General features: G+C 44.5%; 1 protein-coding gene across 8 annotated transcripts in view; it reads right to left on the reverse strand.

Moving 5' to 3' along the window:
* ascc3 (activating signal cointegrator 1 complex subunit 3) overlaps positions 1–24,722 on the reverse strand; it is a 153,694-nt gene that overhangs the window by 61,456 nt on the left and 67,516 nt on the right. For all 8 annotated transcript variants that reach the window (XM_080895959.1, XM_080895962.1, XM_080895958.1 and 5 more), the window contains 4 exons: positions 17,333–17,497; positions 3,671–3,847; positions 3,499–3,570; positions 2,342–2,476 (listed from right to left, as the gene is read on the reverse strand). In XM_080895959.1, coding sequence (XP_080752085.1) covers positions 2,342–2,476; positions 3,499–3,570; positions 3,671–3,847; positions 17,333–17,497 — 549 coding nt within the window. The remainder of the gene's footprint in view (positions 1–2,341; positions 2,477–3,498; positions 3,571–3,670; positions 3,848–17,332; positions 17,498–24,722) is intronic.

The raw sequence follows: 24,722 nt of genomic DNA on the forward strand, positions 1-24,722 counted from the left end.
TTATGAATTTATTGTTCATACGTGTTTTCAAATTTTACAGTTTATGTTTGCAATCCAAGTTATTAAAACAATTCACTCAACATGTCTGTGGGCTAAACTACTACCAGGATTTGATGTTTTTGTGTGATTTCAGATCAGTTGTGTTACTGCAGCATGACGATGAAACAATCAGTGTAGATTCACACTGAGCTGATGAAATGAGACCAAACAACATACAAAAAAGGAGCAACGATGTGCGGTCGAGCTCCCCAGAGGGTGAACCCAACACATCCTGAAAAAGGAGGTTTACATTTCTGTTAAAGATTTCTGACATTTTGTGTAAATTTCAGCAACAACTTGATGTTTTCTAACAAAGTGAAACTTCAGTTATCCCTGTGTTTGTAAGTAACCGCCCATGCTGTGCAGCTTTCTGCATTTGATACTTATTGGGCTCCACACATGTGCGTGTGTTACCTAACTTAGATGTTTCATTATGGAAAATAATCCCGTTATAGAAACGTGTGTATACTGACTGCATTGAATCATTTGAACCACATGTAACACCTGCATATGTGTTTTTAATAAAAGGCAACGCCTGTAGATCCGGCCCTGTTCACTCCCAGCATCAGTGTGGATCGAACAGCTGACTCGCTGAAGCTCGAACAGGAGACACGAGTAAATGATCCTTTCTGAGGAGAGTAAACGACGTCTCTTCAGGGAAGCTCTTCTTTATTTTAGTGAGACGATGGCACACCTCGTGTTTCAGAACATAGAACTGTAAAGCCAAGAATACACACACTCGATCCAACAGCATGGATCTAAAGTAGTTCTTTAAAAAGACTCTTTTCATTCGAGAGCACACCACACGTCCTGTGTAACTAGATTAGACTGTAGTGGCACATTCAGATATCGAGCTTGACTGACAGCCTCTCCAAACCCCAGATAAAGCCAATTAAATAATACAGACGGGAGACGGGAAAACGGAGCGACTTTTAAAGCTGGATAAATAAACGCTGATTATACGTCTGACCTTATAGGGGCTTTATTCACCACATATGCATATTGGAGATTAAAAAAAAACACCTATAAATATTAATGTGGGGCAATTTGCAGTGTGCAAATAAGCAGTGCATTATCTCTGTGTGGGCTTAGAGTCGAGTCAGCCCCGTGCCCCTTCCTTCACCAGAGCAAGTCTGACTGACAAACACTCAAAGATGAACTAATGGAACGGATAATACTCATTATGTTGGGACACAGGCAAAACCATTTTCAGCTGGTGCACATAAAACTTCCTGCGTGCACAGAAACTAAAGGAACAGTTACACAATTGCTTTTTAAGTACTGCTTCAAAGACTAACCAGGCCACAGCGCATCGCTTCAGTCCCCCGACGTAATCTCTCGTCGCTATTTCCAGTTTTAGAAAGCATGAAAAGTGATCTGATTTGTATACATAACCCATTTAAATAGAAAGAAGATTAGAGACACATCAATCTTGGCTGAGCCCCGGGGAACAGAGGAAAAGGTTACTAAATTTATCACTCTGCCTTCCCAGGCAGGAGATTTAAATATGGGACTTGGCATCTGACTGACCGTCCTCGGAGGGAAAATATAGCTCCACCTCTGTGTACCCTCACAGCACAAAGACCATTAATTACACGCACGCACGCCATCGGTGTTCCACCCTCACGCCTGCGCTCGCATGCATTATGGTGTCAAAGCTAAACAGTGTTGGGGGAAAATGAAACCCGTGCTTCTCTATATTACCTCATGGTTGCCAGACGGCGTCCCACAGCCGGGCGTGTGGAGCCCCCTGGTCTCTGTTGCAAACTGTTTGCATTATATTCATCTAACACACACGATGTGGTTTCCTGTCTGCAGGTTCAAAGTCTCTAACTGCCCTAAAGTCTGTAACCAAGTTTGTTAGAGAGCTAGTTGTCTCAGTGTTAGGGAACCGGACACACCCGATTACTGCATTAGGCTCTGGGCTCGTGTGCGAGCAGCGCACTAATCACTAATCAATCTACCAGTGAAACCTGCAGCTCTTTAATCATTCCTGGCAGTGTTGCTGCCTTTTCCTGTTTGTTCTCATGAAGTATTTGTCTTGGAATAAAATGAGGAACGTCACTTTTCTTCTCCAATTAGTCTGCAAAACATTCCTCCATAACGTGTGATGTGCTGCTCTGCAGGTTTGCCCCACTTGATCCTCCAGGCTGTGAAAATGCTGAATCTAAAAATACCTCATCACACACCCTGACAGCGCTGTGCTGTCTTTAATCAGCCACATGCATTCAACATTTCCTAGATGTATCTGAAGGTTCTCGCTGAACACGATCACATGAAACGATGTGTGGACACTTGTTACCTGTTTCTCACACTGGCCGTAGTCTGACCCTTGGTCTGGTTGAAAGAAACAAATCTCTCCACGGTTCTTCGCCATCTCGATGAGCCCCATGGCCGTCCTCACTGTGGCATTACGAGCATGGACAAACACCATCACCTGGGCACAAACACACGGCTTCAACACACCAGAATATTAACACAGCCCAGTGACACAGAGACGCTTTAGTAATCTCGCTGCACCGTTACAGCCACGCTGAGTTCAGCTCGAACAGAGCAGTGAGACACTCGGCGAGCCTGGGGGGGTCTTAAAGAAAATCACGTCAATTAATATATGTCACAGCCACTTCCTGACAATTCATTACTGAGAGAAGAAGAAGGATCGCTGGCTGAGCAGTAAGCTCTAGACTGTAGCAGTGAAACCGTCCAACCACAAACACATGTGTGCAGCACGTTTCATGTTTTGGACAATCAAACCGGCTTACATGGTGTCAGAGACTACAGAAAAGTTCATATCAGCTTTGCCTCTGAGGGAAGCAATCGGACAAAGAGGGGGAAGCTTGGAAAACCGGAGCGTGTATGTGGGCTGCTTGGAAAAAAGATGCAGACAGGATAACAACAGTCCTCAATAGGCTGCTCAACTCCTGCAGCAGATGGAAGCTAAACGGTAAAGTCTGAATTCACAGCTCTCCTGTTCCCAACAGGCTGCAGAGTGGAAGCAGAATGAGTGGAGGGGGTGGGTGGATGGGGAAGGAGGGGGAGGTAAAACCGGGGGAGATAAGGACTTGAGAGAATTTAGATAACAGGTGTTCATTCCAAAAGGTTCACACAAAATATTTACTGCAGCACGGTTGCTATTCATGAAAAAGTTCAGGGAAATATTTGGGAGGAAAAGATTGTGGCGCTACACCAACATCACTCCACACGGGTGGTGTTAGGAAGCATGCATGCTGCTGGGCTTTAGGGCTAAAGCAATCAGGAAGTACAGGCATGCAGAAAAAATGACTCTTCAACAGAGTGCGGGCACTGAAGAGCTGAGAAATGCTACAAATACACGTTCAGACTGGATGCCTCAGGCGGAGCTCAGTCCGTGGGTTACACACAGTATAACACAGGCTCGATGAATCCTGTGTCCCCACCAAAGCCCACACACCTGGGTCAAACACAAAGAAAAGCCCTTACCTGGTGACCTGCCTTCACCTGTTCCAGAACTTTGTCATAACAAACCTCCTCCATGTCATGGATCTGCTGGATCTGAACAGGAAGCACAGTGAACAGGATACAATCACAGCTCTTAGCACTTCTAAACATTACCAGTCCTATTTTTCTGTACATCCATCTTAAATGTTCATACCTTGTTGTTGGTTTTGATGCCAACAAAGGTCTGTCCCAGAGGCACTGGTCTGAAGCGACCGTCGAAGAAGAAGAGACCAATATATGGGTTGACATGTAGGAAGGTGGCCACATCCAGATAGTTAGGCAGGGTAGCAGACAGTCCCAGAATCCTGATCATGCTCTGGGTGGACTCCACCTAAACCCAAAACCACATACTGTTGTAGTTAGACCAGAGTCCATCTCAGGGTTTAATCTAGGCACAAAGAAAGGTTAAAATAATACCAGTTTCACAGGTGCACGCCACCTTCTCATCTTTTCTGACTCATTTTCACTAGTTCTGAATTTGGCTAGAATCAGTGTGAGTGCTGATAGCATGAGGTGATACCTGGACCCTGCAGAGGATGCTCAGGCAGTCCAACAGCTGCAGGATGGCACATCAATACATGTCGTTGCAGGAAGGTTTGTCTCCCAGTGTTACATTTATATTGTTGATTGTCATTTATGCTTAGAAATATTTACCGTAATTGTCGGGCTATAAGCCGCTACTTTTTGCACAAGCTTTGAACCCTGCGGCTTTTAGTCAGGTGCTTCTTTTCTATGGATTGTCCATGATTTTTGTCATATGGTAAGAGGATTTGTTTTGTTTGTTCCTCTGTTGTACGGCACTACGTTGCCTGGCGGAAGGGCATGTGATCAGACACACAGTATCGGGGTTCAAGAGTGGTATGTTGGTCACATGTCCGTCCGCCAGGCAACGTAGTGCCGTACAAGTAGCACGAAAAACAAACTTCAAAGTAGCGCTACGGGTTCAGCGGGAGGCGCGGATGACCAGCGGCGATAAACTTGCGAAAAGCAAGTTATGCTCAACTCCACCGGTGGAATCTGACAGCGTGGAAAAGTGTGAAAACATCCACGATCACCAACGGATTTTGAAGGGCTGGACTGCTGCATGATGGAGAGGAGGACACCGCCACGGCCCTTCTGAGGGTGTTCGACTCTGACAACAAGGATTTGTTTGGTTTTGAAAGTGACAACGAAGGAGAGAAGCTGAGAGTGGATGACGTAGCCATCCTGAGCCTGTTTGTCTCCGACACTGGAGGAGAGGACTTTGGTGGTTTCAGTGGCAGGAAGAAGAGAAAGATGGTGAATGACTGACTTTTCTTCTTGTTAAAGCCGTGTCACTGCACCTGAGCCTGAAAGGTAGGCCGGATCTATTTTTCTGGTGTGCTGTAGGTTATTGTTATGTACTACATTTGTTACTCATTTATGAAGCACAGCACATGTTTCATACCTGTAATTACCGCTACTTGTACATATACCTAAAAAGTTATGCAAATATGTACCCATAACTTGTTTTTCAAAATATTAATAAAAGTGATGTCTCCAAACAGCCATCTCTTTCCTGACAATTCCCTTTGTGCATATTCTCTTACATATGATGAGTCAACATTGAAACACCTGCGGCTTTTAGTCAGGTGCGGCTAATGTATGTACAAAACAGGATTTCCCCTGATTTTAGCTTGTGCGGCTAATATTCAGGTGCGCTCTGTAGTCCGGGAAATACGGTAACCATGTATGCTTAGAGGTGTATAATCGATTGTGTAGTGATAGGATGTGTGATCTTTAGCAGTCTGCAAAGGCTTGGTGTGCATTCCAGAGTGTTCTGGCATTCACACCCACACCCTGGGAGCACGGGAGAGGGCGTACCTGCTCTTATTGTTTTATGGCAGGATAAACATGTCTATGTCTGTTTTAGGCTAAGTGCCTTTTGTTTAGATGAACTGTTGGACTTCCAAACCAGCAGGTTTAGGGAAGTCTTTATGGGGTCACACTCTGACCCCCCCCACACACACACACACTTACACAACGCACAGGCAAGGTACTCTTTGTGTGTATGTAGACGTCGTATGTTAATGAACCTATGTACAGTGGGGCAAAAAAGTATTTAGTCAGCCACCGATTGTGCAAGTTCCCCCACCTAAAATGATGACAGAGGTCAGTAATTTGCACCAGAGGTACACTTCAACTGTGAGAGACAGAATGTGAAAAAAAAATCCATGAATCCACATGGTAGGATTTGTAAAGAATTTATTGGTAAATCAGGGTGGAAAATAAGTATTTGGTCAATAACAAAAATACAACTCAATACTTTGTAACATAACCTTTGTTGGCAATAACAGAGGTCAAACGTTTACTATAGGTCTTTACCAGGTTTGCACACACAGTAGCTGGTATTTTGGCCCATTCCTCCATGCAGATCTTCTCGAGAGCAGTGATGTTTTGGGGCTGTCGCCGAGCAACACGGACTTTCAACTCCCGCCACAGATTTTCTATGGGGTTGAGGTCTGGAGACTGGCTAGGCCACTCCAGGACTTTCAAATGCTTCTTACGGAGCCACTCCTTTGTTGCCCGGGCGGTGTGTTTTGGATCATTGTCATGTTGGAAGACCCAGCCTCGTTTCATCTTCAAAGTTCTCACTGATGGAAGGAGGTTTTGGCTCAAAATCTCACGATACATGGCCCCATTCATTCTGTCCTTAACACGGATCAGTCGTCCTGTCCCCTTGGCAGAAAAACAGCCCCATAGCATGATGTTTCCACCCCCATGCTTCACAGTAGGTATGGTGTTCTTGGGATGCAACTCAGTATTCTTCTTCCTCCAAACACGACGAGTTGAGTTTATACCAAAAAGTTCTACTTTGGTTTCATCTGACCACATGACATTCTCCCAATCCTCTGCTGTATCATCCATGTGCTCTCTGGCAAACTTCAGACGGGCCTGGACATGCACTGGCTTCAGCAGCGGAACACGTCTGGCACTGCGGGATTTGATTCCCTGCCGTTGTAGTGTGTTACTGATGGTGACCTTTGTTACTTTGGTCCCAGCTCTCTGCAGGTCATTCACCAGGTCCCCCCGTGTGGTTCTGGGATCTTTGCTCACCGTTCTCATGATCATTTTGACCCCACGGGATGAGATCTTCCGTGCACGGGAAACATAAAGAACTTTGCCTACTCGTGTCTTGCTTTGCTGTGTAATTAAATTGTCCTTAACGTTCCAGCGACTAGGTTTATGCTACAAACCTATGACCCAGCACAGTCTCAAGAGCGTGGAGGAGAGTCCAAGAGACCAGTAGCTACTCTAGACAAGTCTTATTGGAGACAGAGTGGACCTTTGGTAGCGTGTAGTGCCTGCGTGGCACTCAGCGGTGATGCTGGGCTGTCCGGGTTGTATCTCATGTTTCATGATGACACCCTACAACCCTACACTCAGCCTTCAACCAAATGATAAAAACTGATGGTCACTTGGTGCACCCTGAAGCCGTGTTTCAGGTCATCATCGGCATCCCAGAAAGAGATACTGACTGACCACGGCAGGTTGTTCATGTCTCGCGCACTAAGAGACCCGTGTGAATGATTAAATGTGCTCGGCCCAGCGTCTACCACCCGCAGACTGACCGCTTGGTGAAGCAGCTGAACAAGGCTTTAAAGTCCATGATTCGTAAGTTCATTGACGAGGATAAATGCAACCCTCTGTTGTTTGCAGTGCGGGAGGTGCCCCAGGCCTCCACAGGATTTTCTCAGTTACTGTTGGGCAGGAAGCCGTGGGGGGGCTTAATTAAAGAAAACTGGGAGGAAGTTCCAAGCCTGGCTATAAACCAGATTCAGTACATCCTGGACCTCCTGGGAATTGTTCACCTGGAGACAAAGTGCCTGTGTTACTCTCTTCTTCTAGCTTGAAATTACTCGCCAAGTGGCAAGGACCCTTCGTGGTCACACGGCAAATGGGGGGACGCTGACTATAAGGTTATATGGTTGTACAGTGGAGGTGCCACACAGCGGCCAGAAGCCGCCCCGGCCTCCGTCGGGCGGTGGGGGGCGTGGCAGGGGTGTGGTCTTCAGTTCTGCTGAAGGGTAGGTGTGGCTCATGGGGCAGTGCCGGCAGGTGGAAGTAATCAGTCTAATGAAGTCTCTCCTCTATTTATTGAGGCCGGGGGCCAGAGTGGAGAGGGTGGAGTCAGCTGGAAAGCTGGAACAAAAACTCAGCGTGTGCAAATGAAGTACACAGAAAGGAAACGTCACCCGATCACTGTGTGGGTCCAAATCAGTCACAGGTGTCCACACATTTACAAAAAGCAACACATTACAGATGGTGTCATACTCACCACACTGTATAATATTCAATCCCGTTTATACATTCAGTGATACCATCTGTTAGATTTTGAACAATTGCAATGTTAATGAGTAACATGACGAATCAACGTGAAGCAGAGTCCAATACAATGATCAGTTGACCACAGAGAGGATGGCATGCTGGTTACTCAGTGTACAGTTTGCTGCTTTCACCATCTCCTTCTGCATCTTTGCTACAATGTACTCAAACAGTCACACTACAGGGTTCACCAATAGTTGATTCTGTTCATCTGGATGTTTTCAGTGGGAGAAAGGTTTCATCATCATCGGGTGCCTTCTCCAGTCTCAGCTGACTGCAGCTTTCCAATCTTACAAACAGCACATTAGCTTAATTACTGATCTTCCCTGTCTCCATGGCCACCTCTCTCTTTGCCACAACTCAGCAGTAAAGTGCTGCAGGTTTGACTGTCACCACGTTTCCCTCACTCATGATCTAAACTCTTTGCAACATCACCTCGTTCGTTAGGGGACTTTACTCGTTGAGTACCATCGCCTGAAGGTGGTGGCTGCAAATTCTCCACTCAGGAACTTTGCACTTGGCTTCAAAGTAAACCAGTGCAAACTGAAGGTCATTAGTTGATGAAGCACCGATCAATTCAGTCCACAAAAATGATGAACTGTCTGACTGCTGCTGTAAAGGGATTTAGGGCTGAATTTATCCTGCATACTAAAGACATTGAAGCAGGCTGTGAAAAAACTGCATCCCTCCAGTCTTTGTTACCATTCTGTCATTTCTTTATAATGACAACAACAAGCACAGTGTTGCTAAACACTGGGTGCAGTACCAGCTGTTATCAGTTCGTCTTGTGCTCCTGTCTCAAAAAAGGTGTTTTTTGTTTTGTTTTTTTTTTGGGGGGGGAGGACTTTTCCTATTGCACCATTTACAGGAAAAAAGGGTGAGGGGGGAAGTAGCTTTGACATGTACTATGTCCTTGACTTCAGGGACAAAAAACCCATCGTGCTCATTTAGTGTCTTTAATCTGTCTTTGAAACTCGAAGAAGATTCAATATGTTGTGTATCAACGTGGGTGAGAAGGCGCTGGTGGAGGGGCGGGCTGCCCTATCTATATGCCTCCTGCTGGAAGTGACAGGGAAGATTGGTAAGGCCTTTAATGTGATGCAGTACCTGTCAAACCATCCTATCAAGATAAGATCTAACCAATCCCTGCGGCCCAACCAGGGCTTCACTGCACACTCACAGCAATGCTGTGGAGCCTCCACACACACAGACATGCACTGAGCTCATTATGCAGAGAGTTAAAGAGGCTGCAGTACATTTGAAGTTGCACAAATAGGAACTGAACTGCTTCTCTGGATCCTGTTTCAGGTACATTTGTGGAATCATCAGATTCATTGTGATCAGCAGCTAAAATAACCAATTCCCTTGCAGGGAGTGGGTAATGAGTGGAATAAAATGAATATCTGTGAAGTCATTAGTGTGTTTGCACTCTGTTGTAGCTCAAACAGAGTGCAGGTAACACCAGGTTACACTGCCATGACTGGGACACCGGCTTTAGTTTATGCCTCGCCAAGCGTCTTTCCACAAATACTGAAACAGGTCCTTTAAAGAGGATTAGTTCCTCCCAGTGCTGTTAACATCATGCTTTATGAGGCTGGATATATATGTTGCAATGTACTTTCTAGGTTGCATGTTTGTTGCAGAAGCAGAGGAAGTGGCTACACATTGATAAATGACCTTTCTTGAGGCATGCGCTACTTTGTTTCCCTTCTCTGAAATAAATGGATACAATGTGAAAGCTAGCTACTTAATCATTTTGAATCTGGGAAACAGTGTTGAACATAATAATGGAGAAATTCAGTTTCCTTTTTTATTCTTCCCTCAAATCATGGCCTCTAGTTAATCTGTTATCAGTCCTGCAGGCTCCTAAAACACCCTTAATTCTCTTTTTAGGTACATTTATTGTAGAATGATTTATTTTATTTTCTCACAGTTTTTCCATTACAGCACATTATAGCACAAAGAAAGCTGGACCTGAGTCTGAGTACTGATGTGTGTGATGTAATCAGTTTGTAACTTAAAGGATCAGTTTGTAAGTGCATGACGAGCATGTCAGGGGCTTCAACAGAAACCTATTACAAGAGCGCACTAAGGACAAGTACATGTTATCATTAGGGCTGCCACAATCGATTATTCTGATAGTCGACTAGTCACAGAGTATTTCTGCGATTAGTGACTAATCAGATCATCATCCATTGGACGTACAGCGTACAGCTTATTGCACCAGCAGCATCTGCTCTTATATAACTATCATTAGCTTACAGCTTTAAGTGTTTCAGGTCTGTGCTAACTAAAAATATAGACAAGATGATAGTTTATTAAAGTTTAATGACATTTGCAGATTGTTTCGGTGAAGTTTAATAAACTCCTTGCTATCTAAAATATAACAGGACACCGGAGTAAATTCTCCAGCATCTCACACTTCTGATAATCAGCTGTCTGCTTGAGGTTTATTCAGCTGTGTAAAAACTATAACTTTAATCTCAGACAAACCGAGTTACTCAGGAACAAATAAAATACTAAAAAAAGCCAAACAATAACATTTTAAGTTATCTAAGTGACTCATATATCATGTTTAACCTGAGTAGCGAAAGACGGCGGTGGGTTTGAAAACGATTTGCCGGGAGTCCGGTGTTCTCACGGCTCTAGTGACCTTGACCTCCCAGCTCGCTATCGAGCTAGTGGGTAACAGACGTCTCCGAAAACTTCGGAGCGCTTTTGAAAATATGCGGTGTCCTGATAAACTGAGCAGATATTTGAGGTTTACACAGCTACATTCTCCATGAGAATATGTTAAACGTTTATTTTGTGACCCAGAAAGAATGATAAGAGTAATATTAAAACTAACTAGCTGCCGCCATTGTTGGAAACTGAGCTGGGCTGCGCTATGAATTCTGGGACACAGCTTCTTCTTCTTCGGGGTTTAACGGCAGCTGGCATCCTTGTACATGCAGTGCTGCCATCTTCTGTTTCAGTCCGTTATTACACTCTTAAATCCTGCTACTTATTCCTCTTACAAAGCTTCAAACGACGTGTCGACTATTAAATCAGTCGTCGACGATTTTGATAGTCGACGTAATCGTGGCAGCCCTAGCTATAATAGCACAGTATCTCTACATCTGCCCCAGTGAAATTCATGGATGAGCCAACTTAACAAACTCATAAAAACGGTATATTCTTCTAGCATTAAACACAATAAGCATTCCACTGAATGAACCTTGTTATAAAATGTGTGTCTGTGAGCTTCGGTAGAACACAGATGCTGCTGAAACCATAAAGAAGAAGCTGTACAGCACAGTAACCTTTACTTTTTTCATAAAGGTTAGAGGGAGTTTTATCTTGAATGCAGGGCATAATTGGTAGCGCTATACCGAGCCAAGAAAAGGCAGTGAAAACTAAACCTCTTCGAAGCAAAACATCAAAGTGATATCTGGCTTTGTTCTAAGACATTTGCATAAAAAGGGGGACAAATATTTAGTTTACAGGGATTTCCATATTAATGTGTCTGAGGATGTGAACTTAAGCACCTAGCGCATCGGCAGCAGCCAGCATAATTCCTTCAGCACAAACAATTATAGCAGTCTGTCAGGTGTGGCAATAATTGGACAGAGAGATGAAGGAGGGGGAGGTCTGCCAGGCGCTCCGCTGGTACCCAAAATCTTCTGTTGGAGGGTGGACTACACGTTGTAAACAAGTTCTCACGTACATACAAGAAGAAACAAACAGGTTTCCTGCTCGTCACAGTGTCAGATTGGGTCATTAAAAAGTCATTAAGTCTTGCTTTTTAGTGACAGACTCCCAGATGCATCACGTTTGCCACCTTTCACAACATGCTGAATGTTACAGGAAGGGAGGTGCCACCCAGCAGTATAAACAAATTAAACATTATGTATTTCCTTCCCTATGCCTGCATTGCACACAGTCAGCACTTCTACTTTGTAATAACTACAGTTGTACACAGCTGGCAGAGCCCTCTGAGCTCCTGTCAGGTTTCTCAGTCACAGGAAGCCTGGGAGAAACGACGAGACGTTCCAGGAGTAACGTCGGCTATCCATGATGAAACACTGCACGTTATAAAAACTGTCAAGCAACCATTTTCACTACCAGCCTTAAATGAGACACACGGTAATTGGGTTTGCAGCATACATGCCAACCAGAAGACAAGCCATGCATCACCTTGATCCTGGGAATTATACTCCATCCATCCATAATCTTCCACGTGGCTGGAGCCTAAGGAGGATATTCCAAAAATCCACAAAGCATTCCCAGCCAATCCCGTCCAGTCAATCCTAACCAAATTCCCAAACCAGTTCAACTGGCTTCTTTGGACAGACTTGAGGCAGCAGCTCTAGTCCCAGATCGCTCCAGATGGCTGAGCTCCTCAGCCTATTTCTAAGCCTAAACCAGGTCACCATGTGGAGGCGGGGCCTCGTATTTATGATCTTAATTTTTGGTTATTTCTCAGATTTCATGATTATAGGTGAGGTTTGGGATGCAGATAAAGTAGGAAATCAAAAGCTCAGCTTTGTCTTCACCACGACAGTTGGGTACATCTGCATTCCTGCTAATCACTCATGAGTAAGATCTCCAAAAACCTGAAGGTGCTGGCTCTCATCCTAGCTGTTTCACACGGCATGCTGCAGGTCATGCTCCGATGAACCCAACAGAACCACAGTGATACATTTCTGAGCCAAAGTGGACGCACTCCTCAGCCTGACTATAGGCTGATTATTGTCCATGAAAATCAAGAACAGGATTGGACAAAGGGGCCAACCATGGTCCACTGAGTGCTCTGCTTTGGGCCAAGAGATCTCTACCTTTGGTTATACACGGACCTAATGGCCCATAGCAGCAGGGGCCCTATTCTCCTGCAGTACAGGTGCCTCCAGGGCCGTAAGCGTTCTTCAAGTCTACAAAGCACATGCAGACTGTTTGCACTGTTCCTCCTAGGTCCAAGTTTGGACAGCTGGCTGGAGGTTCCCTTCCAGCATCCTGAAATAAACTGGGCAGAATAATACCTCAGTAACTGGAGCACACGCTCCAGGTAACCAAGACCCCACAGTGTCTAGTCTTTAGCATCACATCCAAACCCAGTGTCTTGGCTGCAGGGAGCTTCTCAACTCCCCCAGTGACCTCTGCCAGCATACCAGTATAATTCATAAGACTTTCCCACAGTCCTCAGGCTCTGCTTCCTCTGCGTCGGCTACTTTGACTGGAATGAAGCGTTCGTCAAAGTACTGTTTCCACCACCAACAGCATCTCAATATCAGGTCATCAGAGTCCTTCCTGACTGCAAATGGCCTGTGTCAAGTCCTTCCAGGACAGCTTGCCAGAACTTCTTTGTGGGCTGCCCAAAGTAGTCCTCCATGGCCTCCCTTAACTGTGCTCAGACTCTATTTTTTTTTCTTCAGCAACTGCCAGTGCCACAGCCCTTTTGGGGCAATACCCATTTTCTGCTTCACGAGACCCCTGGGCCAACCAAACCAAAGAGGCTCCTTGATCAGCTTTATGGCAAAAACTTAGAGATACTCAAGCAGAATAGCTCTAGTCCGGCCACCCAACACCTATTTTACTCCTAGCAAAGTATCATAGAAATAAACAGATATTTATTTAACAACTTTGTGGTCAATTTTCCAATTTAGAACCCCCACTTTACAGTTCTGTATTTTGACTGTGGGAGTAAAACCTAAGCAGAGAAATGGGGTTCACACAGGAGCCCTCCTGGAGTGAGGCGAACGTGCTAACCACTGTATCACCACACTGTAGCAGCACGCTGGAATAGGTTGTGCTTTGTTAGTGCAGTACAGTACAGTGTAACAGTAGAGGGGAAAACTGAGTTTCCAATAATATCCATTGACTTACTAAGCGTGCACGAAAAGCTGATGGAAACAGTGAAGCTTTTCTTTTCTTGGTGAGTTAAGTCCTTATACTGTAGAATCAAAACTCATCCATCAGCAGCCACCTTCAAAGGGCCTTGAGCAGCTACTGGAGCAGCTCTTTTTAAAGCATTTGAATGTCATCGGTCACGTGAGGATTAAACCTTCATGCACAGAATCACCGAGGATAAAAACACAAACGCTGGTTTGCTTAACAAACGTTTTCCTTGAAAGTTCTACTTTCTAGCATAATTACTGCTGTGGCACAGTGCTTTCCACGAGCGCCATGTTTCTCTGCTAATACCTCTGGTTTCATTCTACATCTATCGTTAAGCCCTGACCACATATGCAGTCTGCTGGCAACTACACAGACAGTCAAGAGGCTTCAAACTTGTGCACTGCAGCACAACTTCAAGGTGTACAAAGAGCCCAGTCAGCCCTTCTTCAGTAATATCAGCTCAACCTGCAGATAAATGGGCTGTGAACCGAATAAACAGCGGTCACATGTACAGCCCAGTTTTCAATTACCTTGCGGTTAACCTCGCCAAAGAGGTCAGAGTCACTGCTCAGCACAGCAGCTCGTCCCTGCCGCTGTGTTTCAGTGCTGCTCCGTGCTTCTCTGCTCTGACGTCTTTACCACACTGTTCCTCCTCACAAACACTTGGTCCAACAGTGCATCGCTCCAATCACATTTGCATTAGGACAAGATGGTGAATGGCCTGGTCTACGTGGCGCTCTAACTGGTCTAACTGGTCCACGTAGCGCTCTAACTGGTCCACGTGGCGCTCTAACTGGTCTACGTGGCGCTCTAACTGGTCCACGTGGCGCTCTAACTGGTCCACGTGGCGCTCTAACTGGTCTACGTGGCGCTCTAACTGGTCCACGTGGCGCTCTAACTGGTCCACGTGGCATTCTAACTGGTCTAACTGGTCCACGTGGCGCTCTAACTGGCTGAGAGCAACATTCACAGCTTCACACAGATTTCATGGAGTGCACTCACACTGTGGGATCAGCTTTGGGACTTTGGGAATCAAACTACTGACCTTCTGATTGGTGCATGCTGAGTTCCTGCGCCTCGTTCTAATGAATTCCTCCTCTACCTTTTATAGAGAAACAGTTTGTATATAACTGCAAACCCTTCCTTACTGGCTTTGTGAAGATTCATGGCGATGATAAGATATTACTGCTGATGATGGTTTACAGGCCAGGCAGGTGAATTATTAACTCTAAGAGCTGCTATAAATAACCACCACTGAACAAAGCAGTCATGCATATGGACAGCATCCTTTGGCTCACTGCTAATGTGATTTACACACACGTCAGATTTATCCATCGTCTTCTTTTCATCTTCTCATTACTCTCTTACGTATATAACTCAAAGGCGGTGCTGAGATGTATATTTATGCTACACGGGCCACATGTGCTGCTGTGTGTGATGCATGATCCAAAGGCTTTCATGAACTGGGTGCACACTGAGATCATTCGGGTCCAAGGACACATTCATACATGTATTTGGTATTTTGGCAGATTTTTCTGGATTCACATGCAGTTCACAGAATAAGATGCAAGGTTGAGTCAGTGACAGGCTAAAAATAGACTTCTCCACTTATTAACATTCCTCCATGAACTGACATGTGACAGCACTGCATCACACTGGCTTATTGGAAATTAAGTTCTGTCTCTTTCTACAGTTGGATAATCACTCTCTATGGGAAATATCCAGGTTGCTTCCTGCGCACGTCAGTCATCATTACAGGGAATCAGCAGCTCAGACAGTGAACTGATGATTGCTTATCACAGCAACAACATGCCAGAGGGACTGGATGTGTCTGAAACATGACTGGGACCTGTTTGCATCAACTGGACACAAAGACCAAACATCAGAACTTGTTTTTCAAAGACTGTATATTTAATGAAAAATGTAAATTATCAAGTGGGATCATGAGGTGATGTGCTTTGCCTACAGAGAACACTGTGGCCACGGCGTCCATGCTGCTCTACCCCACTTGAAGCTGCACACGGCTGCTCCTACCATTATCCTCCAGGGCCGCCACAATCGATTATTCTGATAGTCGACTAGTCACAGAGTATTTTTGCGATTAGTCGACTAATCAGATCATCATCCATTGGAGTAAAACTACAGCTTATTGCACCAGCAGCATCTGCTCTTATATAACTATCATTAGCTTACAGCTTTAAGTGTTTCAGGTGCTAACTAAAAATAAAGACAAGATGATAGTTTATTACATTTTAATGAAATCTGCAGATTGTTTGAAGTTTAATAAACTCCTTGCTATCTAAACTATAACAGGACACCGGAGTAAATTCTCGAGCATCTCACACTTCTGATGATCAGCTGTCTGCTTGACGTTTATTCAGCTGTGTAAAAACTTTAATCTCAGCCAAACCGAGTTACTCAGGAACAAATAAAATACTAAAAAAAGCCAAACAATAACATTTTAAGTTATCTAAGTGACTCATATATCATGTTTAACCTGAGCAGCAAAAGACGGCGGTGGGTTTGAAAACGATTTGCCGGGAGTCCGGTGTTCTCACGGCTCTAGTGACCCTTGACCTCCCGGCTAGCTATCGAGCTAGTGGGTAACAGACGTCTCCGAAAACTTCGGAGCGCTTTTGAAAATATGCGGTGTCCTGATAAACTGAGCAGATATTTGAGGTTTACACAGCTACATTCTCCATGAGAATATGTTAAACGTTTATTTTGTGACCCAGAAAGAATAATAAGAGTAAAGTTAAAACTAACTAGCTGCCGCCATTGTTGGAAACTGAGCTGGGCCGCGCTATGAATTCTGGGACACAGCTTCTTCTTCTTCGGGGTTTAACGGCAGCTGGCATCCTTGTACATGCAGTGCTGCCATCTTCTGTTTCAGTGCGTTATTACACTCTTAAATCCTGCTACTTATTCCTGCGTCTTTTGGGATCTTACAAAGCTTCAAACGAGGCGCCGACTATTAAATTAGCCGTCGACGATTTTTATAGTCGACGTAATCGTGACTAGCCGACTGTGGGGGGCCAGACTCAGTACTGGCCCCCCACAGGGCTAGAGCCCCCTGCTCCACACTCACCACAGTAACACCTTTGTTAAGTTTGCAGACGGTGGTGGGACTCATTTCTGGAGGGATGAGCACGCCTACAGGGATGAGGTGGAGCAGCTGACAGCGTGATGTAGGAACAACAATTTGGTCTTGAACACCACAAAGACCCCTGAAAACATCCAGATGAACAGAATCTACATTTTAGGATTTCCTCACCTGGATGATTGCGCGTGCATCGAGACATCAGGGAGGACCTGACATGGGAAACACCGCTGAGGTAGTGAAGAAGCTCCGAATAAGACCCGACTCTCAGAGAGAATCACACCCTGACTAACTGCTCAGCTTTTCAGAGATCCCACAGTTCCCACAGAGCAGGCCATCACGTCTGGGACTTTGTCCCCTTGATAATAAACACCTTCACTTAGAAACTGCATTTTGTGTTTAATGGTGTTGTCTTTGACTATTTTAATTTGTTTGATGATCTGAAACATTGAAGTGAGAAATATGAACTGAGGACGGGGAACGAGGAGGAACACTAACCTGTCTGATGGTCCGGGCCACCAGACTCTCAAGAACCGGGCCTCGATCTTCATGCAATAGATGGACTTCATCCAAGATGAGGAGCCGCACAATCTGTGACAGAGCCACATCGCCAACACTCTTCCTGGTCACAACGTCCCACTTCTCCGGAGTCGTCACCAACATCTGAAAACAGGACAAGGTCCTCTATAGATGATCATGCGTTTCTCCCCTTCAAGAACATGTTCTATAATAAAATGTATGTTTCTCCAGTAAAACGAAAGGAAGTGCAACATCAGCAAACCTGAAAAACTAAACAAAGAATCAAACATGACACGAGCCACTGCTGCAGAGCCTCATAGTGCGTATGGTGCATTTGTCTGTAATGTATTTGACAAACATCGTCCTTTAGTGGAAATCACTGAAAAGCATCACGGCTCAAATAGGCCACGGATCACAAAGGCGACAGATGAACAGAAATAATCTATGTAAGAGATTTATTAAGTACAAGTCATATAAAAATAGATTAGTAAATATTAAAAGTACTACCACACATTATTGGAGCAAAGCAGGAGTGGATCACAACAAAAATGGAGGTTACTAAATCGTATAATCAAAAAGGGCTCGAAAAACAAGACATCCAGAATATCTTAGAAAAGATGAAGATTGTGCTTCATAAAATTAACGACACTGCAGATGAACTGAATGATTTCTTTGGACATGTTGGCTTTAATGTAGCACAAGAAATTCAAGAGTTAAGAAATAATAATGAGCTAAATAAACACATTACTCAGTTCATTGGTGCTGTGAGTCACAGAGGAATACTTGATGTTCTGAAGACAACTTTAAAAAGGCCACTGATTGTTTCAGTATTGACGTGATATTAGTTAAACGTATTGTAGCATAGTGCAAACTTTCACATACATGTGTAACCTGGTACGTTTCCCTCCAAAATGGAAAAAGCCACAGAGAGGGTTAGGGTTACCCACAACCGACTACAGATCAATAACTCCACAGTTCTCAGAAATCTTAGGAAAATGATCTGTTAATAGACGTGGTAAATATATTGAGAAACATAATAAGTGCGGATATGCAACAGATAATAAGGAACATACTGCTGGTGTTTTATACACTTTAACATTGATCATATTATATTACTGAATGAACTAGACAGATATGGCATAAGAGGGATCGCATACACGTGCATGAAAAGTTACCTGGATCAATACGTGCAAATCTAATCAGCTGAAGGTAACCTGTGGTGTTCCTCAGGGCTCTGTGCTGGGCCCTAAACGATTCATGTTATATATAAATGTGTATTGTTTGCTGATGATACCACTGTGCATCAATCAGATAAAAACCTAGAACAGCTTCTGACTGCAGTGGAAACGGAGGTAACTGTTATTGTTAAATATAAAACAAAATGTATTATTTTTGGCACCAGACAAATGAAACGTGGCTAAAATCAGGGTTGAGCTGAAACTGAAAGAGTGAACGAGAATAAATGTGTTGGAGTGATAACTGATGATAAGCTGAGCTGGAAGTCTCATATGAACCATGTGAAACAAAACCTGTCAAAAACCATTAGCTGTTAGCTATGTAGAGAATAACCAAGCAAAGCATGAGCTGAACAAGAAATCATTACTTTATTGTTCTCTGCTTCTCCAAATATGACTTATTGTCTAGAGACACGGGCTAATGCATAGCCAATAGCTTTCTGATTAGCCTGATCTGGTGTGGCGGATCATTGACAGATCTGAATGCTCGTCAAAATAAATCAATTTTAAAAGTGTGTAGACGGTAATCTGGATACAGATCCCTTTATATACAGTGACAGTGTGAAGAGCTGCACCTTATTTTTCATCGTATAGTAAAGTTCTGTATTTACATGTAAAGGTTTGTAGGTTACATCCCTCCATCCTGGGCATGAGCGCTCTTGGATTGAGCCCAGGCTGTTGGGCTGCTGCGGTCCTGGGCTGCAGGGTAACGACTGACTCGGTCATCTACGGACGTCTCGGACACGTCAGTGAAAAGAGGAGCTGAACCCCACTTCATAGTGAGCTGGACAGACGCTGCACAGGCCTGGTAGATCCAAGAGTTTGATAAGAGTGTGCTGCAGTTTCTTACAGCGACCTCCAACTCCCACCTCCACCAAGAGCTTAGTTGGCGTGTAGGCCTGTGGGGGCTGAACCCCGGCTGACAGGTACAGGTGGGCCAGCTGGATTACAGCCTTGTGGCTGCCGAGGCAGAGACTCGAGAGTGGGAGTTTAGTGAGGCCATGGAAGTGTTCAGTTTGCCCACAGTGTGGTCGGACTCGGTGTTGTAGCTGTGCCTCTGTACACCACCACAGCTGTTTAGGAATTACTGCCATTTTTATGCAAAGTCCCCCACCGTCAGAGACTGAACAAGAACTACACGACGGCAAGTGAGGCCTGTTCCCTTCACCTGCCTGACTGATTCTAAGCAGCTGTGAGTGTTGAACTCCTTCAGTAGCTGTTCACGCTCGGCATGAGCACAGCTGTGAGAGAAGCAGGTCCTCATTAGGCTGAGAAAAATGGTAAAAATGGTCAAAAGGCCTATATTTGTATAGCGCTTTACTTTGTCCCTAAGGACCCCAAAGCGCTTTACACTACATTCACCCATCCACACATTCACACACTGGTGATGGCAGCCACATGTAGCCACAGCTGCCCTGGGCGCACTGACAGAGGCAGAACTAAAGCCAACAGAGGTCAGATAAACAGTGTGGTACAGTAAAGAGAAGCAACGTGCTGGCCAGCTCAGCAACACCCGAATTAAATTTAAAAAAAATCACAAAACACAAATTAAGTGGATGACGTTAAAATTGTGTCCTTGGTCTCAAACGTCTCAACAGCCAAGACGAAGGTGTGTTACTTCAACTCAACAAGAAAGTGATTGGATACGATTTCACAAAGTAAGAATGACCCACAGCATCAGTCACGGTCAGTCACCTGACCAAGGCCCTACACAGCTGACACAGCTCTGACAGACAGAGTCACGTCCGTCACACGTACTGGCTGAACTGGTTTTGGAAGAACTCAAGTTTATGAATGGAACTGAAAAAACAACAACAGACAAACAAACCCACAACAGATTGTTGTTAGTTAGCGGGGAGATGCAGGACTGTCTACATGAATTTATTTCACTGTTGTCATGGCAACGTGCACTTTCCTTTCACATCATCTGTTCTCATCTCTCTCAGCTCCTGGTGACACTACGACAGCACCGGCCACGCCCACGTTGAAAAGCCACTAATGAATATATCAGCTGTGCTAGCACTGGCATAATGCTTACACACGCACCAATCAGCTGGTATTTGTTTACTCGAACACATCTGGAAACATCTAGAACATCGGTCACACCAAGACTCCCACGCTGTTTGAAGCCAAAGCAGCGTCGTTCCTACAGATGATCTTAGATTGATGGGCGGTCACTGCACAGGTGCCCACAGATCTGCTCCATCACAGTAATAACAGGTAATGACAGACGTCAGACTGTCCCACTGTGTGCTGAGTTACAGTACGCACCCTGTGCCCGTCGATGACGTGAGTCTGTGACGGCACGATCAGTATAAACGCTGCTACTTTGCCTCTCAGACTAATTACATTGAAGAGCATCAGCATATCTTTCTGAATCAAATGACAACAGAAAGCTTCTCTGCACACGTCTTAGTATCTGCAGCTTCCCGTGCGATATTTGTCTCTGTTTGAGGAAAAAATACTACAATGCCTAATTAATGGAGTGTGAACCTGTTGGAGGATGTGCAGATTCCTATTAAAGTCTTCCTGTAAAAGCAGTTCATTAAATTCCCTCTAGTTTGCATTTAAATCAATCTATCCAGCCATTAGAGACGCTCACAGGAAAGGAAGCGCATGCTCCTAATTGGACGTACTGGTTAATTTAAATGGAGGCTCTGGCAATTGGAGCAGATGCCAAAGTGCTTTTTTAATTGCTTTACAAACACACACGAGGAGGTGCAGAGAAAACATGTAATTGTTTTCCTTAATGGTGTTATTTAGCCAGTTAATCAAATGATCGCTGCAGGACTGCAATCAACCCTCGAAATTGGCTCATTCTTCATATTTCATAGAAGAAAATGTAAGTTAAGGTTTCTCAAATGTGACAATTTAATCAGACAAATTCACACACATGAGAAATAAAGTGGCCAAGAAAAATGGTACTTTTCAAACATTAATTACTGAATTAGAGCAAAGAGACAACCTGCTTATCAAATATGTAACCAACATGTCAGAGCCGAGGGCTGGAGGACCAGCAGCCTTACTGGATGCAGACGGTCGGGCATCACCAGAGAAATGACCCAAAAACAAACTCACTGATTTAATTACTATAAAAAACAAAACTCAGTGACTTTGTATTTTTACAATGAGCAGCTGATTACTGAGTGAAGTATAACTGTGACTGATTCTTAGACTACGAGCCGGCTTCGCGTGATTTACGGTGGGTCTGTGTTCATGTGTGGACAGAAACATTTAGTTACATCCGGCTGACATTCCTCACCGTTCCTGTGCACAGATGGATGCCTGTGGCCCCCTTTGGGAATACTTAGGCTGAAACATGTTCAGCGTTGGGAGACACCAGTGACATTTCCTGCAGCACTTCCAAGGAAACCTTGTTACCATATCATCAGACACTATATGAGACGGGACTTTACGCCATTTATCTGGATGTGCCGAGTACATCTGATGGACTGCTGATTTGTTCCTTATTCCTGATCTTTACACACATAACACACACACACTTTACAAACGTTCACACAGGTTTCTGAAAGTCGTTCAGTAAACCTGGTTGATGTTACAACGAGCTTCTGTGCACACAGAGGCTGAAAACAAACTCGGTGCTGCTGGATTCATGGTCATTGCAGCAGTTTTTTATTGTACTGCACTTTTATTGACAATGATGACTGTAATATTTTCCATAGACAACAGATCAGATCCCTTCATGTCTCTGCTTCATCTGCAGTCACTGTGGGTGTAATGAACACACAGCAAACACACAGTCACAGTATCAGTTATTGATTCATTAGAAATGCTCCAAAAACAACCAAAGCACATGCAGACGTCCACGGCAGCCGTGGGAAACTACACAAAACTATTTCTGTAAATACCACCAGTGTTGGTCAAGTTACCTGAAAAAAGTAATCAGTAACTAATTACTGATTGCTTCCCCCAAAAAGTAATCCCATTACTTTACTGATTACTTATTTTCAAAAGTAATTAGTTACGTAAACACGATTTACAACCTGAAGAGGTGATAAAGTGATAGATCTTTCAGCCCAATTCTACTTTTTCTGCATAATCCATCATACAAAATGTAATCAAATGGAAAAGTGTCTTTTTTAAAACTTGTTTTATCAGTTTTAATCTTTTAATTTTATGCATCAAGCAAAAATTTAATTATCTGCAACATTCTCTGACTGGAAGAAATTAGTTGAACATTTAAACCTATTTTCTGCACATTCCAGCTCATAAAATAAAATATTTTTTGTGTTTACACTCAGTCTTTCAAATAGATGCAAGTAAAACACAGCAGAAAATAAATAAAGTCACAGACTCAGCGGTCCTGTTGCTCTATTTTCACCTGTAAAGCAGGAGTGGGGCAGGCGGAGGTTTACCCTGGTGCAGGTGTGCCGCGGTCAGTGGAAGAATCCGCGAGTTTCTCTGTGAGTTTCCCATTACGTCGTAGCTACTCGGTGCTTGCTTGGAAGTTTAGGGGTTTTTTTGCTGTAAAAAGAAGTTTTCTTCCCACGCACAGCGGACACTAATGTTTTTGTCACTTTTTATGGAATCAAACTCAAAGTAAGGTCAGAACTTCCACGCTTTAAACGCTGCACGCTCATACTCTCTCTGCACTCGATATGTGATCCATTGTTGATCTGCACACAGCTGTTGTCACGAACGTCGCACTCGCTCACGTCACTGTCATGAGACATTCTCGCAAAAAATCACGGTTTTAGTAACGCAGTAACGCAGCGTTCCTACGGGAAAGTAACAGTAATCTAATTACCGTTTTTGCAATAGTAATCCCTTACTTTACTCGTTACCGTCTCTGACTACCACAAACATGTACTTAAACAGATAATAGCTGGAGTTTTAATCTGCAGGAAGGGCAGCTGCAGCTACATGCACATCCCCGTGCATCCCTGCAGGTCGCTGCCTGAGTGGGAGGAAGATTGTTGCTCGCTGGTGCGAGCTAAGGTTAGCACGGACACGTGCAGCAACGGCACGACACATCTCGCCAACTCTCAGCACTTAAATACTAATTACTGACATCGCTGAGAGAGCATCAGACAAGCGATGATCACTTGACTGATGGTTACAGTAAGTGCCGTGACTCAGTCCAGCACGGCATTTCAGTAATGACTTGATCTTTCTTCAGCTGCTTTGATGGGCTCTGTCTTTACAGTTTCACCGACCTGCAGTTTGTTCTTGTTTGAACCCAGTTCATGGAGCCTGTTTTGCTTTTTCCCTCGACCAGGAAACACGGACTCATTCTCACACTCGCTGCTGTTTCAGAAAGCTGCGTCGCTGCTCCTTCCTCACTGTCATTAACTCATGTTTCCCCTCTGGACAGAGCAAAGGTGCCCGGACGTCCCCGCATGCCGTCCAAACCACGCTGGCTTCCACATGGCAAAACTCTTTCTGTTTCCATAGTAACTCTGCCGTTACAGGGAGAGGAGCACGTAGGAGGTTGAGGTGGGCGGGTGGACGATGGAGTGGGTCGGTTAGAGAAAAACGTTCACTACATTGTGATATGTTAACAACTAACAGCCTGTCAAGGCCAACTGTAATGAGAACCTTCTCAAAGCTCCACTCTGTGTGCACGAGTCTGTGCGAGCGCGCACGTCGTTACACTCTGATGTGGAAAATCATTTCAGTGGGAACTGCTGCTCTCTCCTGCTGCTTAGTGAGTGGATGACGCTGGATTTGACGAGTGGGAGGAATAAAATAAAAAGGAAAGTGACCAGTAGAGAAGAGCAGCAGAGTGCTCGTATCCTACAATCATTACACTGTCATGTTTTTATATGAAGCCACGCCAATCCAAAGCAGCTACGCTTTTCCCTCTGAGTCACAACTCTGGGGTTTGCTTTGTTTTCAGGTTTGGACACGCACAGTGAGGGAGACAAACGTGATTCATCCTTTCACAAACTCGTGAAATGCATCCTTCACTTTCACTTTCAAAGAACGTTTCTGACCCGTGAGGTCGCAGAGACATCCAGGCACTGATACTCACAATAATACGTGATATTGCTGCAGGCGCGAGGGCACCGAGTCGTCCCTCAGGAGCGGTGAGGCTGGCTTTCCACCATGCACTGGTTCCCTCTCTTGCAGGTTCATCGGTGCACGTTTCCCTCCTCCTCGCAGAATCAGAA

Source organism: Rhamphochromis sp. 'chilingali' (assembly GCF_963969265.1).
Source record: "Rhamphochromis sp. 'chilingali' genome assembly, chromosome: 11".
Lineage (NCBI taxonomy): Eukaryota > Metazoa > Chordata > Actinopteri > Cichliformes > Cichlidae > Rhamphochromis > Rhamphochromis sp. 'chilingali'.